Here is a 14,074-nt window from a genome sequence, read left to right as displayed (position 1 = left end):
ATTCCCAGCAATCACATGGTGGCTCACAACCATCTATAGTCAGGTCTGGTGCCCTCTTCTGGCCTATGATGTATATATACATTATAAATAAATGTTTAAAAAAAAGAAATTTAAAAAAAAATTCAGGTTGAGAGAGTAACTCAGCCACAAAGCACTTGCCTAGCAGGAACAAGGATACAGATCCCCAGTATTGTGACAAAAAAAGCAAAACAAAGAAACTACCAGAAATTAGGGACCAAATTAGATAGGTCAATTGTAATTCAGATCCAATAATTTGTTTCATGTATCTATAATTTTATAATATGTCTATACACAGAAGATTTCATCTTGGGGTTCTATTGGAAATTAAGTCTATATTCAGTCTATTGAGACTCAGAAGAAATAAAATTAGTCTTTAGACCAGTGGGAAGCTGTTATGAGGGGAGATAGTATTTTGACCGATCGTTACTAACAGGACAAGCATGTCGTAACTCCTGGTCCCAGTTGGAGGGTGGAGTTGGTCCTGCTTTCTGTTAAATAAGTAGCTTGGTTAAAAGGGCACTGAGGTTTTTAAAAAGCTTAGTTAATGTTTGCAGCTGGGCTCTGATGTGTAAACAAACATCTCTGCAGGGAGGGGAACTTGCCTTTCCCAAAGGGGATGAGCCTGCCAGTGTGTGCTTGAACTCTCTTTAGAAGCAAATTTGGTTTAGGAAAATTAAATGGTAATCATCTTTCTGATTTTACTGTGTCCATCCCTTGGGTCTGCCTGCCTCATTCTGTGTACTTTCAAAACTAGTACATCTACCCATGGGAAGGAAAAGTCTAGAAAGAAAGACATGCCCCTGTGTTATCATGAGAATCATCGAGACTCAGAAACTGGTGGTTAAGAAGTGGTGTTTACATTGCCATCTACTTTATATGGTTCATAACTTGTGACTTATGGGCTGAAATGATACAGAAAAGGAGAACATACAGAAAAATAACATGCTATGACCCCGAGCCATCTCTCCCGTCCTACCCACCTCTTTCAGAGGTAGATAATGTCTTACTCTTCAGACCATGCCAGCCTAGCATTTTATAGACTTCAAACTCACAGTGATCTTCCTGCCTCAGCCTCCCAAGTGCTGGGATTATAATTCAATTAGAACTTCTAAAAGAAATATTCATTTGAAAAATTATGTGTATGTGAAGGCAGATACCCCTGGGGTCCACGGGGCTGGAGTGGCAGGCAGTGACAAGCCACCTACTAGGAGTGAACTCAGATGCTCTGAAGAGGCAGATGTGCCCTTAACTACTGAGCCATCTCTCCAGCCCTGATTAGAACTTCTCAATTGTGGGCTGGAGAGATGGCTCAGTGGTTAAGAGCACTGACTGCTCTTCCAGAGGTCCTGAGTTCAATTCCCACATGGTGGCTCACAACCATCTGTTATGGGATCTGATGCCCTCTTCTGGTGTATATGAAGAAAGCAACAGTGTACTCACATACATAAAATAAATAAATCTTAAAAGAAAAAAACCTTCTCAATCATTCTATGAGACAGAATGTTTTTTCCTTTTATTGAAAATAAGATTGGGGCTGGAGAGATGGCCCAGCGGTTAAGAGCACCAACTGCTCTTCCAGAGGTCCTGAGTTCAAATCCCAGCAACCACATGGTGGCTCACAACCATCTGTAATGGAATCCGACGCCCTCTTCTGGTATGTCTGAAGACAGTGACAGTGTACTCATATAAATAAAATAAATAAATCTTGGGGATTTAGCTTAGTGGTAGAGCGCTTGCCTAGGAAGGGCAAGGCCCTGGGTTCGGTCCCCAGCTCCGAAAAAAAAAACCAAAAAAAAAAAAAATAAATAAATCTTTAAAAAAAAAAAAAGAAAGAAAATAAGATTTTTCCTTACTATATCCTGATTACAATGTCCTGTTTCTCTCAGTTCCCCCTCACCTCCTCTCACACATGGATCTACCCACTTTCTATCTCCCATTAGAAAACAAACAGACTGCTAATGAATAATAATAAAGTATAACATAGTGAAAAGTAATCAGATAAAACAAAAACCAACACATCAGAATCGGACAAAACAAACAGAAGAAACAGAGTCTGAGAAAAGGCACAAGAAACAGATACAGATGAGGAGACCTGCGCATTCGCACAACAGGAATCCCACTGTGTGTGTGTGTGTGTGTGTGTGTTGAGTGTGAATGTGTGTGTGAATGTGTAAGCATGTGTGTGTGTGTTGAGTGTGAATGTGTGTGTGAGCATGAGTGGTATGTGAGAGTATGTGAGCATATGTGTGTAAGCATTGCGTGTGTGTGTGTGAGTGTTGTGTGTATGTGAGCATGTATGTGTGAATGTGTGTGTGAATATGTGTGTGGTGTGTGTGTGAGCATGTGTGTGTGAATGTAAGTGTGTGTGTGTGAGCATGTGTGTGTGAGCAGTGTGTGTGTGAGCTTGTGTGTGAATGTGTGTGAGTGGTGTGTGTGTGTGAGTGTGTGTGTTTCCTTGGTGTCTTCCATAAAATTTCTTGTAGCCCAGGCTTGCCTCAAACTCATATGTACTCAAGAATGACCTTCAGTGAATGAACAAACCCTCCTGCCCCCACTTCACTTTGCAAGTGTTGGGTTTACAGGCGTATACCACTGTGCCTGGCTTAACTCTTTCCTCTTAATAATTAGCCAGTTTACTAGGCATGGTGGCACATGCCTTTACTTCTAGAATTTGGGATATCTCTAAGTGCTAGGCCAGCCTGCTCTACAAAGTAAGATCCAGACTAGCCAGAGTTCTATTACACCACAAAACCATGTCTCGATGATGATGATGATGATGATGATGATGATGATGATGGTGGTGGTGGTGGTGGTGGTGGTGGTGGTGGTAGTGGTGGTGGTGGTGGTGGTGATGGTGGTTATGATGGTGGTGATGATGGTGATGATGGTGGTGGTGGTGGTGGTGATGATGGTGATGATGGTGGTGGTGGTGATGATGATGGTGGTGATGATGGTGATGATGGTGGTGGTGGTGATAATGATAAGTGGTTTCAGGGGGTGAAGGCACAAATCTGTAAGCCCAGCACTTGAGAGAAAAACACAAGAGGATGAGGAACTCAGTGTCAGCTCTGGCCTAATTCCCACCATTTAGCCAAAGTTCCAGTCTCCATTCTGCTGTTCTTAGCCAGCTCATGTTCCACAGCCCAGCTCCCCACAGTGGCCAGAAGCACTGTAGAAGGAAAAGCTGCCTTGGGTGTTCCACTTCAGACCCTAGCAGGCCCCTCCTGTCCTCAGGATAGGAGCCATCTCTCCTCGGTCCATGCACAGACCCCAGTCCAGGTCATGCTAAGTGAGAAGGGCAATTTCTTTACTCTTATCTCCTCTGGTCCCCAAATTCCTGAGGGCAGAGAAGGCTTGGCTTCTGCCCTGACCTCAAGCCGCACAGAGCATGTGTGTGGGAAGCAAATGTAGTCAGGCTGGGGAGACTGCCCCAAGGAGGGAATTCCTGTACCTTCTGTAGCTGCAAGAGGAAAAGCAAGGGACAGACAACTGCAGATGGAGCAGGCCATCAATAACCTGAGGTGACACCGTGTCCCCCACCTGCTGTCCTCCTAGACCCTCCAGGTACACCAGATTGTGCTGGAGTGGACATGCAGCAGACTGAAAGATGGTGTTATTGACTCGGGGGGATGGGAGGATGTTGCTCCTGGGGTGTGCCAAGCCAACCACTCAGGCAAAATGGAGGCTTCCCTCCCCTGCCAGCGAGGAGGATGGTGCCTGGCTGGGCTCTGTTCCCAGGCCTGCCTTGCCCTGAGAGTGGGGGCTGGAGAGTGGGAAGTCAACCATGCACCCTTAAGATTGAAGATGAAGCCTGTGTCTAGTATACTAAAATGAAACCTACTTGGCTAGATCCAGGGGATGGCCTGATGGGTGGGGACAATGTGAGCCCAGAGACCCTGCTCCAGGCTAGGCATAGCAGAGCGCCCGGCTTGGGCGACAGGTACTGAAGGACAGACCCAGAGGAATGCCAGAGACCAGAAGCAGAGGCTGAGCAGGCTAACAGGATTCTACAGCCTGAAGCTTGGGTATCAGCTGAGGCCAAGGGGAAGGAGCATAACCTTGGAAACGACAGAGGTTGATTAGAGACTGCCAGGGTGCCAGCAGTCAGAGAGGCTGCCCCATGGTCCGGTTCCTACAGAGCCTAGGGCGGAGCCAGCTGTGGACCCCCATCTTCCAGCTCTGCTTCTTGAACATTCAGCAGCTGTGGTTCGAGAGAGCCACACAAGATGGGTCCACAAACATTTCACCACGGAGGGCAGAGAGGGCTCACGGGGTAGCAGCCTTATAAAAGCCTCTCTGGGGAAGGGAGAAGAATGTTTTCTTCAGTGGCGTGACCAAACATGAGCTACCCATGTAAGGAAACCCCGACAAACTCTGGTTCGTCCAGCTGGACCTGAGCAGAATCAACGTTGACCTGTTTGTGGCTCTCTATCTGAAGGAAGAGTTTGTACCTCCTTTGGGAGAGATCACATGACAGCTCCATAGAAGGGAGGAGGCAGAGGGGGACTGTGGGAGGCTATCCTCAGCACCTATTCCCAGGAGCACTGGGCTAGACCAAGTCCAGGTGGTGGAAGGAAAGCTGGGCTGCAACAGTGGGATGCCTCCTATGCCTGCTGCCTGAGCAGCTTGAAGACATCCAGTCCCCAGCCTCAGCCTTCTACTAAAGAATTCTGCATGGCCCACGGCTGGAGAGCAGGGGCAGTGGCTAGGGGCTGGATGACTCCTGGGATGGGGGAGCCTCTTCTAGGGCAATGGTGTCAGCTGAGGTCTTTCATGACAGGTCCCCAGAGCCTGCAAACAGCTAGATCTCACCGGAGACACCCTGGTTCTTAATCATTTATACACAGAATCCAGGAGGCGAAAGCTGCCTGCGAAGGACATGACAGCCACCAAAATGAGACAGCACACATTTACTACACCCATCCATCAGAGGTACAGATGGCTTTGCAACCTGGGTGTCCCATGCTCACTTTAGCATGGCTTGGGGTACTTGACAGGGCAGTTCCACCTCCTGTTCCAACATCGACTACATCTTCTGAATTGAAGTGCTGTGACAAATCCCTCCACTGCTGAGTGTCCCACTCAGATGGCTTCTGTATTGTCCCTCTCGTGACACCACTGTATAACTCTGGGTAGTGCCTGCAGTCAGGGCCTCAGTGCCCAGGGTATTCAAAGACAGCAGCGGCTCCCATCCCAGTCCCGATGCACATGGACACCACGCCATAAGCCCTGGGGAAAAAGAACCAGTGTTGGCTCGCGTAGCCAAACCCCGACCCATGCTCCCACCAGGCAGGGCTGCAGCCACAAGGGTTCATGGGCAGAGTCCAAGCCAGCACAGCAGATCTGTGGGAACCGAGCCCCGGACAGACACACACCCAGGTGGCAGGCACAGTCACGCTGTTTTTGAAGCAAGGCTTCTGGAAGACAGGTCTCGCCCCTCCATTCCCAGTTCAGAACCCCTGCGTGTGTGCTCACCTCCCCATGCCCCAGCTATCGGACACCCCAGCTCTAATAACCCCCACAGCACCCCACGAGGAGCAGCCTTACCGTCTGCCTCTGCGCTTCAGCTCATTGAGCAGCGTGACCACCTGCCTTGCTCCGGTGCAGCCCAGGGGGTGGCCCAGGGCTATTGCACCCCCCAGGGGGTTCACCTTCTCTGCAGGAATTCCCAGCTTCTCCACACAGTAGAGGGCCTGGAAGGAGCAAGCGCAGGAGCTAAAGTCTCCATCTGCTCTGAGCTGCTGGCCCAGTCAATCCCACCACAACACCCAGGCTCACCTGACTTGCAAAGGCCTCATTGATCTCAAAGACGTCTATGTCATTCACAGTCAGCCCTGCAGACAAGATTTGGATTAGAGTGGACACTTATGGCCAGGACTCTAAATTTCCTCGAGCTCAGTCTAAAAGTACAGCTCTAGTGGTCTACTGTGCATTCCGGATGAGTGGGTTCTGGTGATAGGTTAAGGAGGTCTTGGGTGTAGGGTGCTAGCCCGCTCCATCCACAGCACCCAGAAGGTCAAACCCAGCAATCCCCAGTCCCAGATCCAGGTCATGAAGGATCCAAGCACAGGGTGAGAAGGAGTCACCTCACCTGCTTTCTGCAAGGCTGCAGGGATGGCATAGGCAGGTCCGATGCCCATGACGTCAGGAGGGACCCCGACCACTGCATAGGACCTCAGGACGCCAAGGATGGGGAGGCCCAGTTCTTCAGCCTTGGACCTCCGGGCCAGCAGGACGGGCGGCTGCTCCATCACTCACCTGACTGGAGTTTCCTGGGGAGGAAGGGTGGGGACGAGGAGGAGGCGTCAGGCAGGGCCTGAGGAGAGCCAGCCCCACCATCACCTTCCCAGGCGGCCTGGTCAGCTCCAGGTCTCAGAGTAGAACAAGCCACCGAGATCGGCCCTACTCCTGGCCCACGCTCACCAGCCGTGGTAGAGCCTCCATCCTTGAAGGCAGGCTTCAGCTTGGCCAGGCCCTCCATGGTGGTGCTGGGGCGGACACCCTCATCCTGAGACACGGTGATGGTTTTCCTGTCACCCTTGCCATCGAGGACAGTGGTTGTCACAGGCACGATCTCAGCACGGAAGCAGCCTCTGCTCTGGGCTCTTGCTGCCCTGCCAGTAAGACATAGGCATGTTTGGGATCCCTTCCTGCCTGTCCCTAGCCTTGGCTAGCTCAGAAGAACATGTACTTCAGGGTTTGGAGTCTGGGAATATACCTGGCCCACGAGGAGCCCTGACTAGAAAGAATTTGTTAGGACCCTACTTTTGGTAGGTACAGGATGCCTGAGGACATTCAGAATCTCTTCTTCATCTGCTCCATGGCACTCGCTAGATCACCTCAAAGAGGGGGAGGAGGAAGTCTGAAGACGTCGGCCCTCCTTACAATTCTTTTAAAATTAAATATGAGGGGGGGGGGCGTGTACACGCACATATACCCCTCATCCTCCAAAGCATGCATATAGAGGTCAGAGCATGCATATAGAGGTCAGAGGTCAGCTTTGGGGAAGCGGTCCTCTCCTTTCACCTTTTAGGGGCAGCGTCTCATTCCCGATGCTACCCTAAGTTCTTCAAATAGCTGGACAAGCTCCTAGCTGCTTCTATCACCTCTGCTAAGAACCCTGCTGAGGAGGCCACCTGGCCCAGACACCGTGCATTTCTAGCCTGCCCAGAGATCTCATGCCCTGTACTTCTCTGATGGCACTTCAGCTTCACCTGAGGTCACCTCCTCAGACCCAGGCTGTTCCATAATCTGGGAAGCCGGTGCATGTGTCCAACCTATCATGATGCTGGCCACTGTTACCTTCCAGATAGAGATAAGGTGTTCGCTGGTGCGGTATAATATAAATAGTTTCTTTTATCCCACACTAGTGCTGGCACTGTCGGGCCACATGGCATCTATGGGATATTTTCATCTCAGTCAGCAAAGCGTCTCACCTGCTAAGCTCCATCCCATATCACACTGCCAATGGCTACTCTCTAAGCCCGTCAGCAATCTCTCTACCCATCTCGTTCCCAAGGCGGGTTACTACCATGCTAGGCACATACATCCCAATTCCGTGGCGGCCTAGTGTCTCCAGCCACCACAAACTCTCTTGAACTCAATTAAGTCACCACATGAAAGAACACACCACACAATAACCTCTGATCCAACTGATAAGATATAATTGCCCATCTAGATAAGATATAATTTGTTCACCGAGACATACAAAGCCCTGTATCCATCCCTTAAGAACAGTCATAACGACCTGTAAATGTGCAGAGAGAAATGTTAACATCTGCCTCCAAGTTCTCCTGGCTGCTCTTTCCTCTCTCCAGTCTCCTCCCTAAAACTTTCCTCCTGCTCATCCTTCCTTCTCATCTAACGGCAGGCTTCGATCTATCCTGTACCTGCCTTCACCTGCATAAGGACATCAACCTACACTTTGTTTCTTGGCAAAACTCTACCCGATCCACTCTCCAGCCCCACCCTCAGCCCATCCCTCTGCACTCACTTCTGCTGAGAGGCCAGCGCGAAGGCATCCTGCTTCTGCCGTGAGATGCCAAACCGCTCAGCCACATTCTCCGAGGTTATCCTAGTGCACACACAGGAAAGCAGAGGCCATGGGTCTGCTGGCCTGAGGGCCAGGGACACGATGAAGGACTAGGCTGGCACCTCTGGGCGGCCCAGAGACGCTTCAGTCCCCAGGGACTCCTGGCTCATCTTAAATACTGGCGCCCATGTCCACGGATGCTCAAGACTCACACCTCAAAGAGGGAAGAGCAGCCTGAGCGTGGGGCCCCACAGAAGGAACTGTTCCCCCGGGTGAGTCGTCTCTGCCCATAAGACAAGGGCAGGAGGATGCTGGGGACACCATCTGGCCCCAGTTTCTCCTGCGGCTTCTAGGCTGCTCTTGGAAACACACAGGATGTGGAGAAAGCCAGGCCAGCCTATGGTTCTTATATGGTGAGCCTCCCAGAATGCCTTGCCCTTGGACAAACTGAGGAGCGCTCAGAGACACGGCTGCAGAATTATAAAGCACTGGAGAGATGGAACAGACTTCCTACAAGGTATCTCAGAGGCCCGAGCCCTCCCCTGCAATAACAAAAGCCAAGCTCCCCGTGTCCTCAACTGTTGAGGCCTCCCAAAACTCCCACTGCCTTCCCTGAGACACAGCACCTCAGACACAGTAATGTAGAGTGAGGTGCATTTGGACATTTGAGTGTGTGTGTGTGTGTGTGTGTGTGTGTGTGTGTGTGTGTGTGTGTGTGTGTGTGTAGGGGGACCTCAGGAAAGCGAGGTCAAGGGCAGCATTGATCTCATACCCAGTTCCCGTCGAGCATGAGACAGTCAGAGGAAGAAGAGGAAGCTGAGTACGGCCAGTCAGAGAAGAGTATGCTGCTGTCTGGTGAAGGACAGGCAGAACGGTGAGTGGATACATACGCAGCTTCCCATGAACACTCACCCCATAGGAATCAGGCAGTCTCTGGCTTTGTCACTCTCCAGCAGGCGGGAGGAAATATTCCCAGGGTTCCCTCTGTTAGACAGGGACATGGACTCCACCCTGAGGAGGAGGAAGAAGGGGAGAAGAAGGAATGAGCTCTCAGTTTTCATAGGAAGCCCTAGGGACAGCCATCTGTGTGACAAGTGCTAGGGAATAAAGATCCAGGGAGCCCTTGGGGAGTGAGGTAAGTTCTCTAGGAAGCCTGCCTGAGAAGGGCAGGGGGCCCATGAGGCAGCTGGAGGTTACAAGGTAGCGAGCCTTCTTTCCCTCAAGCTTAGGACCCAGCACTCTACCAGACACACTCCCAGGGCAGATGCAGGAAACAGGCAGTCCCCAGGCACAGCCTTCTGGTACCCACCCACCCCCCCAGCACAGGACAAAGGCCCAGAGCTAGGCTAAGCTCTCAGTAATATCAAAGTCGAAGGGAGAAAGGAGGAATCCCTTTAAAACAAGCAGGAAGTTAACGTCAATCAGAGAGAGGCCTGACTGGAACAGACAAGGAGGAAGGGCAGGTAGTTGGCGTCCAGGGCTTGGACAGGATGTGTGGGTTGGGGGTAAAGCTTCAAGACTACAGCAGACGACCTTAACCGAGAGGTTTTTCTCTACTTCTAGCAGTAGCCTGAACTCTTTTACAGCATAAGATCCCTTCAAACAGTGTCGTCACAGGACACAGACCCCATGGTGCCAGCTGATCCTCACAGAGCTGAAGTATGCGTGTCCCATGAGGACAGTGAGGTCTGAGTGGCAGGAGAATGTCCCCCGTTGTCCACAGCTAAGCAGTCTGGCTCCAGAGATAACCCTCGGCTAGGGGATGGTCAGGTCATAACGTGGGCATCCTAAAGATACACCTGCTTTGTTTCCAACAACTCATGGAGCCCCAGCCCTTTCCCTTCAGCCACATCCGCTGCCCTCGCTGTGACAAACACAGAGAACAGTAATGGCCAGGCAGGCTGTGACCCTTGGCCACCACGGTCCTCATTTGTGGATTTTGGATGTCTTCCCACAGGGACATAGGTCAGGACAACCTGGTGCAGGCAGCCAGGACCTGACCACAGGCCAGCAATGCCTCCTATCAAAAGCTATCCCACAGAACCTGGAGCCGCCAGCTCCGAGGCCTGCCAAGACCTCCCTCAACCATCTTTCCAGCTTCCAACAACCCAAAGCCTAGGTCCTGGCACCCTGGACTGCAGTCTATGTGGTGACGGTAAACCAATACCCAGCAGACCGTCCCTCAGAACGCAGAGTGCCAGACCGGAGGCAAGAGAATGGCTGAGGGGTAAAAGTTGTATGATACAAGCTGCCCCTGGCTTTATGATGGCTACCAACCTAAAAGCCTCTCGTCTCACCAGTTGGGATGGATGGGAATGAGCCCGAGGCTTTGCTCTGTATGTCTCTGGGTTTAGAGAATCGGAACTGACATTCCTCTCTCTCCAGGCATAGAGAACACAGGAGCGGCATGGGGGTACTCTCAAGGGTAATACTGTCTCAGCGTGCTTGCCTACAGGTTCCACCCTGGCAGCTCCCCAGGGTACCTTAGAGACCCAATTCCCCTTCCTGCTTGTGCTAAGACTGGCCCATTCCTGAGCAGCCCAGGGCTTGGGCCACTCCTAGACACATTCTGGAAGCCCACCCTATTCAGCTGTCTTCGTGGGCGGGGAGAAGCCTGGAATCACGGCCCCTCCGAACTGAGAGAGAAATTAGTTTGATTATTGTGTTGGTTAATAAGGCCCGGCAGGAAGGCCATCTTACCCACAGGCCATGCCAATGTCGTAAGACCCATTTCTGATGCCACCTGCAATGAAAGCACTCCATAATTATCCTTGGCCGGAGCGGGCCCGCCCTGGAGCAGCACAGCCCGTTCCCTCCCTGTTCTCGGGGGGTGCATTCAACGGAGCCTCACGGAAGACCCGGGAGCACCCAAAAAGGCTTGGGGTGTGGCAATGGGTGCCCCTCCACTCTTCCTGCCTAGGGTCCTGAGGGTCAAGGACCAAGGTCAGGGTCCACTCATGGGCACCCAGGAATCACTACTTACCAGCAATGTTGGCCACTGCCTGCAGTCCCGATGAACACTGTCTGTTGACTGCTGACAGAGGCACAGTCTCTGGGATGCCACTGAAACAGAGGGGAGATGGCGGTCAGCCCTGGACGTGCAGCCATCCCTGGGGGAGATGGTGGTTAGTCATCCTCGGATGTGTGGTCAGCCCTGGACGCAACCCTGTCTCATGGAAAGCAGGACCCACGAGTCTTTAGAGTCCCATTATGGCCCACAGCAGTGTACAGACCAGGGGGTAACAGCTGGCCTTGCTCCCACTAGGGTAGATAGATGCAGAGGGGTCAACTACTACGCAAACCCTGTCGCTACAGCCACTTGCAACTGAGGAGATGGTTGGAAGCCTTGCCCATGAGACCTAGCTCTTAGGCTGGTGGCTAGTCTTTGTGGGCAAAGATGTCTACCTTTCCTTTGTCAAAACTTCTGAAGGAGAGGAAGAGTGCCTGTGGGTGGCCCAAACGAGCTTCAGGGCATGTGTTTGCAGACCCTCCATTGCAAGTGTCTGTAGTGACAGGGAGGCACATAGTGACTTGGTGGACAAGAAGGTCACTCATCTGATGCTTGAGAGCCAGTCTTCCGAGGTGTCTGGGCAGGGACTGGCCAGAGCTAGGTGAGCAGGGAGAGAGCTCTCTATGGGGACAGAATAGGCAGAGTGAGTGTATAGGGAGGGGGTGGCCAGTACAGCAGAGAAGGGAAAGTCAAAATGAAGAAGCAGGTGAGAGATGAACAGGAAAGTTACAAGAGGGACGGGGAGGCTAAGTCTGACCCTTTCCGTGTCTCTAGACAGAAGGTTTTCCCCTGTTTGGACTCTGGCTACTGCTGCTCTTAATCCTGCAAATGAGCTACTGCTTCCCTACCTGGAAGGGCCAAGATGTCCAGGAGCCCTGGCTTCCCCCGCCCCAGCTACCGTCAAGCTTCTGATAACTGACTGAGCCCAGGGTTCTCAGGCAGCTCAAGTAGCAAATGAAGTAAAGATCCTGATCAAGTGGTCACGTGATTATTTATCTGACATATGAGGTCAGAGTCCATGCTTCCAAGGGTAAACAAAAGTTCGGCCTTGGGAAGCATCTGGTCACCTTGGCTCTGGTCCCAAAGCCCTGGGTATCCTGCTTCTGGGTTGGGTTAACCCAGTAGGAGCAATGTTGGGTCCAAGGATTCTGGCTGACTTGCTATCTACTGTCCAACCTGATAACCTGTCACCTACGGACTGGTTCATAGTGGTAGGATTCCCCCACCAGAGGTAGAAGGGTTACCTCAGAAATTGGGCGATGCGCGCCATGACTGCTCCGGCTCCTGGCTCAAGTACGTTACCTGTAGATAGAAACCTTATTCAGGACCAAGTAGTGTTCTGCACACTGAGGTTCAGCTGTGAGTTCCAGATCTTTCTAACGGATCACTTTAGGATTTTCCCAGGCTCGCGTGAAGCTATAGAAGTCCGGAGTCTGGAAAATGGGGAGCCAGCTACCTAACAGCCAGTCATCTACCAGCCCAGTGCTGAAGGGGCCAAGGTATGCTCTTCTAAATCACGGTTGGGGTGGGGAGCGGGGCTGCTTGCCCGGTAGTAAGAGAGACACTAGGGTAAGAGACACAGTGCACAGCCTGAACGCTGTGAGAAGACGGGCTGTGGGTGAGAGAGGTCAGATCCTGCAACTGTTCACCTCCTCTAGTGTCCTCCTCCAAGCCCTGCGTCAGTGCAGGGACAAGGAGCAGGCTGGCACCTAGGGACAAAACCATGTCCTACACTCAGGGAATGCGCAGGGTGGGGTGAACCCATCTGCACCTGTAACCCGGGTCAGGATGTCCATGTAGGTAGAGAACTGCATTTTCTCACCTCCTGGAGTCTCCAGGAACTTCTAGGCTTTAGAGCAATGGTTCTCAACTATCTTAATGCCGTGACCCTTTAATACAGTTCCTCATGCTGTGGTGACCCCCAACCACAAAATTATTTTTCATTGCTACTTCAGAACTGTAATTCTGCTACTGTTATGAACCATAATGTAGATATCTGTGTTTCCCAATGATCTTAGGCGAACCCTGTAAAAGGGCCCTTCGACCATCCCACTGAAATCGGTGGAGTCCGTAGTCTTGCTCAGTGAAACCCAGGTTCTCGTAAGAAAGAGAGGCTGGATGGAGTGGTGCAGGACCCTCAGGGGAGCTCACCCACAGAGATGTCTCCCAGACACTCAGGCTTTAGCTTCACGTCCTGGAGAACCGCGGTCAACACGGCCGACAGAAGCTCGTCGGGGGTGGTGTCCTGCAGGGCGAGGCGCAGCAGCGGTGAGCCCAGCTCCTTCATCCCCACCCGGCGTCTCTGCGCTCACCGGACCCCCAAGGGCAGGATCCCACCCATTCTGGCCGCCTTCTGCTCCCTTCGCCGGCCCGAGGGGCCTCACCTTGAAGCCGCCGCGGCCGGCGCGGCCGATGGGGGTGCGCCGTCCGTGAACCACCACCACGTCGGAGGCCGAGGCCTGCGGGAAGCCAGCGGAGCAGGGCGCGGCTTGCAGCGCGGAGCTCAACTCCGGCCGGCCGGCCAGGTGGCCCAGCACTACCTGCAGCCGATGCATCGCGGAGGTGCGTCCCACCGACTCGCTCATGCTCTGCCTTGCTTAACAAACCAAAATGATGGCAGGCGCAGGCGCAGGCCAGCCCTCTACCTCACGAGGCCTGAAAGTGGATCAGAGCTCGGGTAGGATAATGCTGAGAGTGGTGCGATGGGGTCTTTAGAGGGCCCGCCCACTCTTAGACACAACCAATTAGATTAAGGGGTGTCTGCTTGAGGGCAGCCCACCCACCCACCCCTTGCCCCAGAGCCCCGCCCAAGACCCGTCCTAAGACTCTCTTTCCACTCAAAGCCCCGCCCGCCAATCTTACGGAAGCCAATCATAAGGCGTACTCTTAATCCTCCCCTAGAAAGGCAGACTGGAAACTTGTGTTTGCACAACCTTTGGTAGACTCACGGAAAGGAGGCGCCCCAAACTTCTGGTTTCCTAAGATGAACTCAGTCTCGAGGGAGTCCCTCC

At 52.3% G+C, this 14,074-nt stretch overlaps 1 protein-coding gene across 1 annotated transcript; it reads right to left on the bottom strand.

Moving 5' to 3' along the window:
* Nucleotides 1-4,912: 4,912 nt before the first annotated feature.
* LOC116907911 (3-ketoacyl-CoA thiolase A, peroxisomal-like) lies at nt 4,913-13,865 on the bottom strand. Its single transcript, XM_032911111.1, is given in 13 exon segments — nt 4,913-5,250; nt 5,569-5,714; nt 5,800-5,855; nt 6,113-6,257; nt 6,259-6,293; nt 6,445-6,635; nt 8,015-8,095; nt 8,966-9,064; nt 10,754-10,796; nt 11,037-11,116; nt 12,308-12,365; nt 13,215-13,308; nt 13,448-13,865. Coding segments are annotated over 13 exon segments (1,305 nt in total). The 5' UTR covers nt 13,649-13,865; the 3' UTR covers nt 4,913-5,174.
* Between the last annotated feature and the right edge of the window lie 209 nt (nt 13,866-14,074).

The sequence above is a fragment of the Rattus rattus genome, chromosome 8, assembly GCF_011064425.1.
Source record: "Rattus rattus isolate New Zealand chromosome 8, Rrattus_CSIRO_v1, whole genome shotgun sequence".
NCBI classification, from domain to species: domain Eukaryota; kingdom Metazoa; phylum Chordata; class Mammalia; order Rodentia; family Muridae; genus Rattus; species Rattus rattus.
Note: the sequence above shows the minus strand (reverse complement) of the source record. Positions and strands in the feature narration are given on the sequence as shown.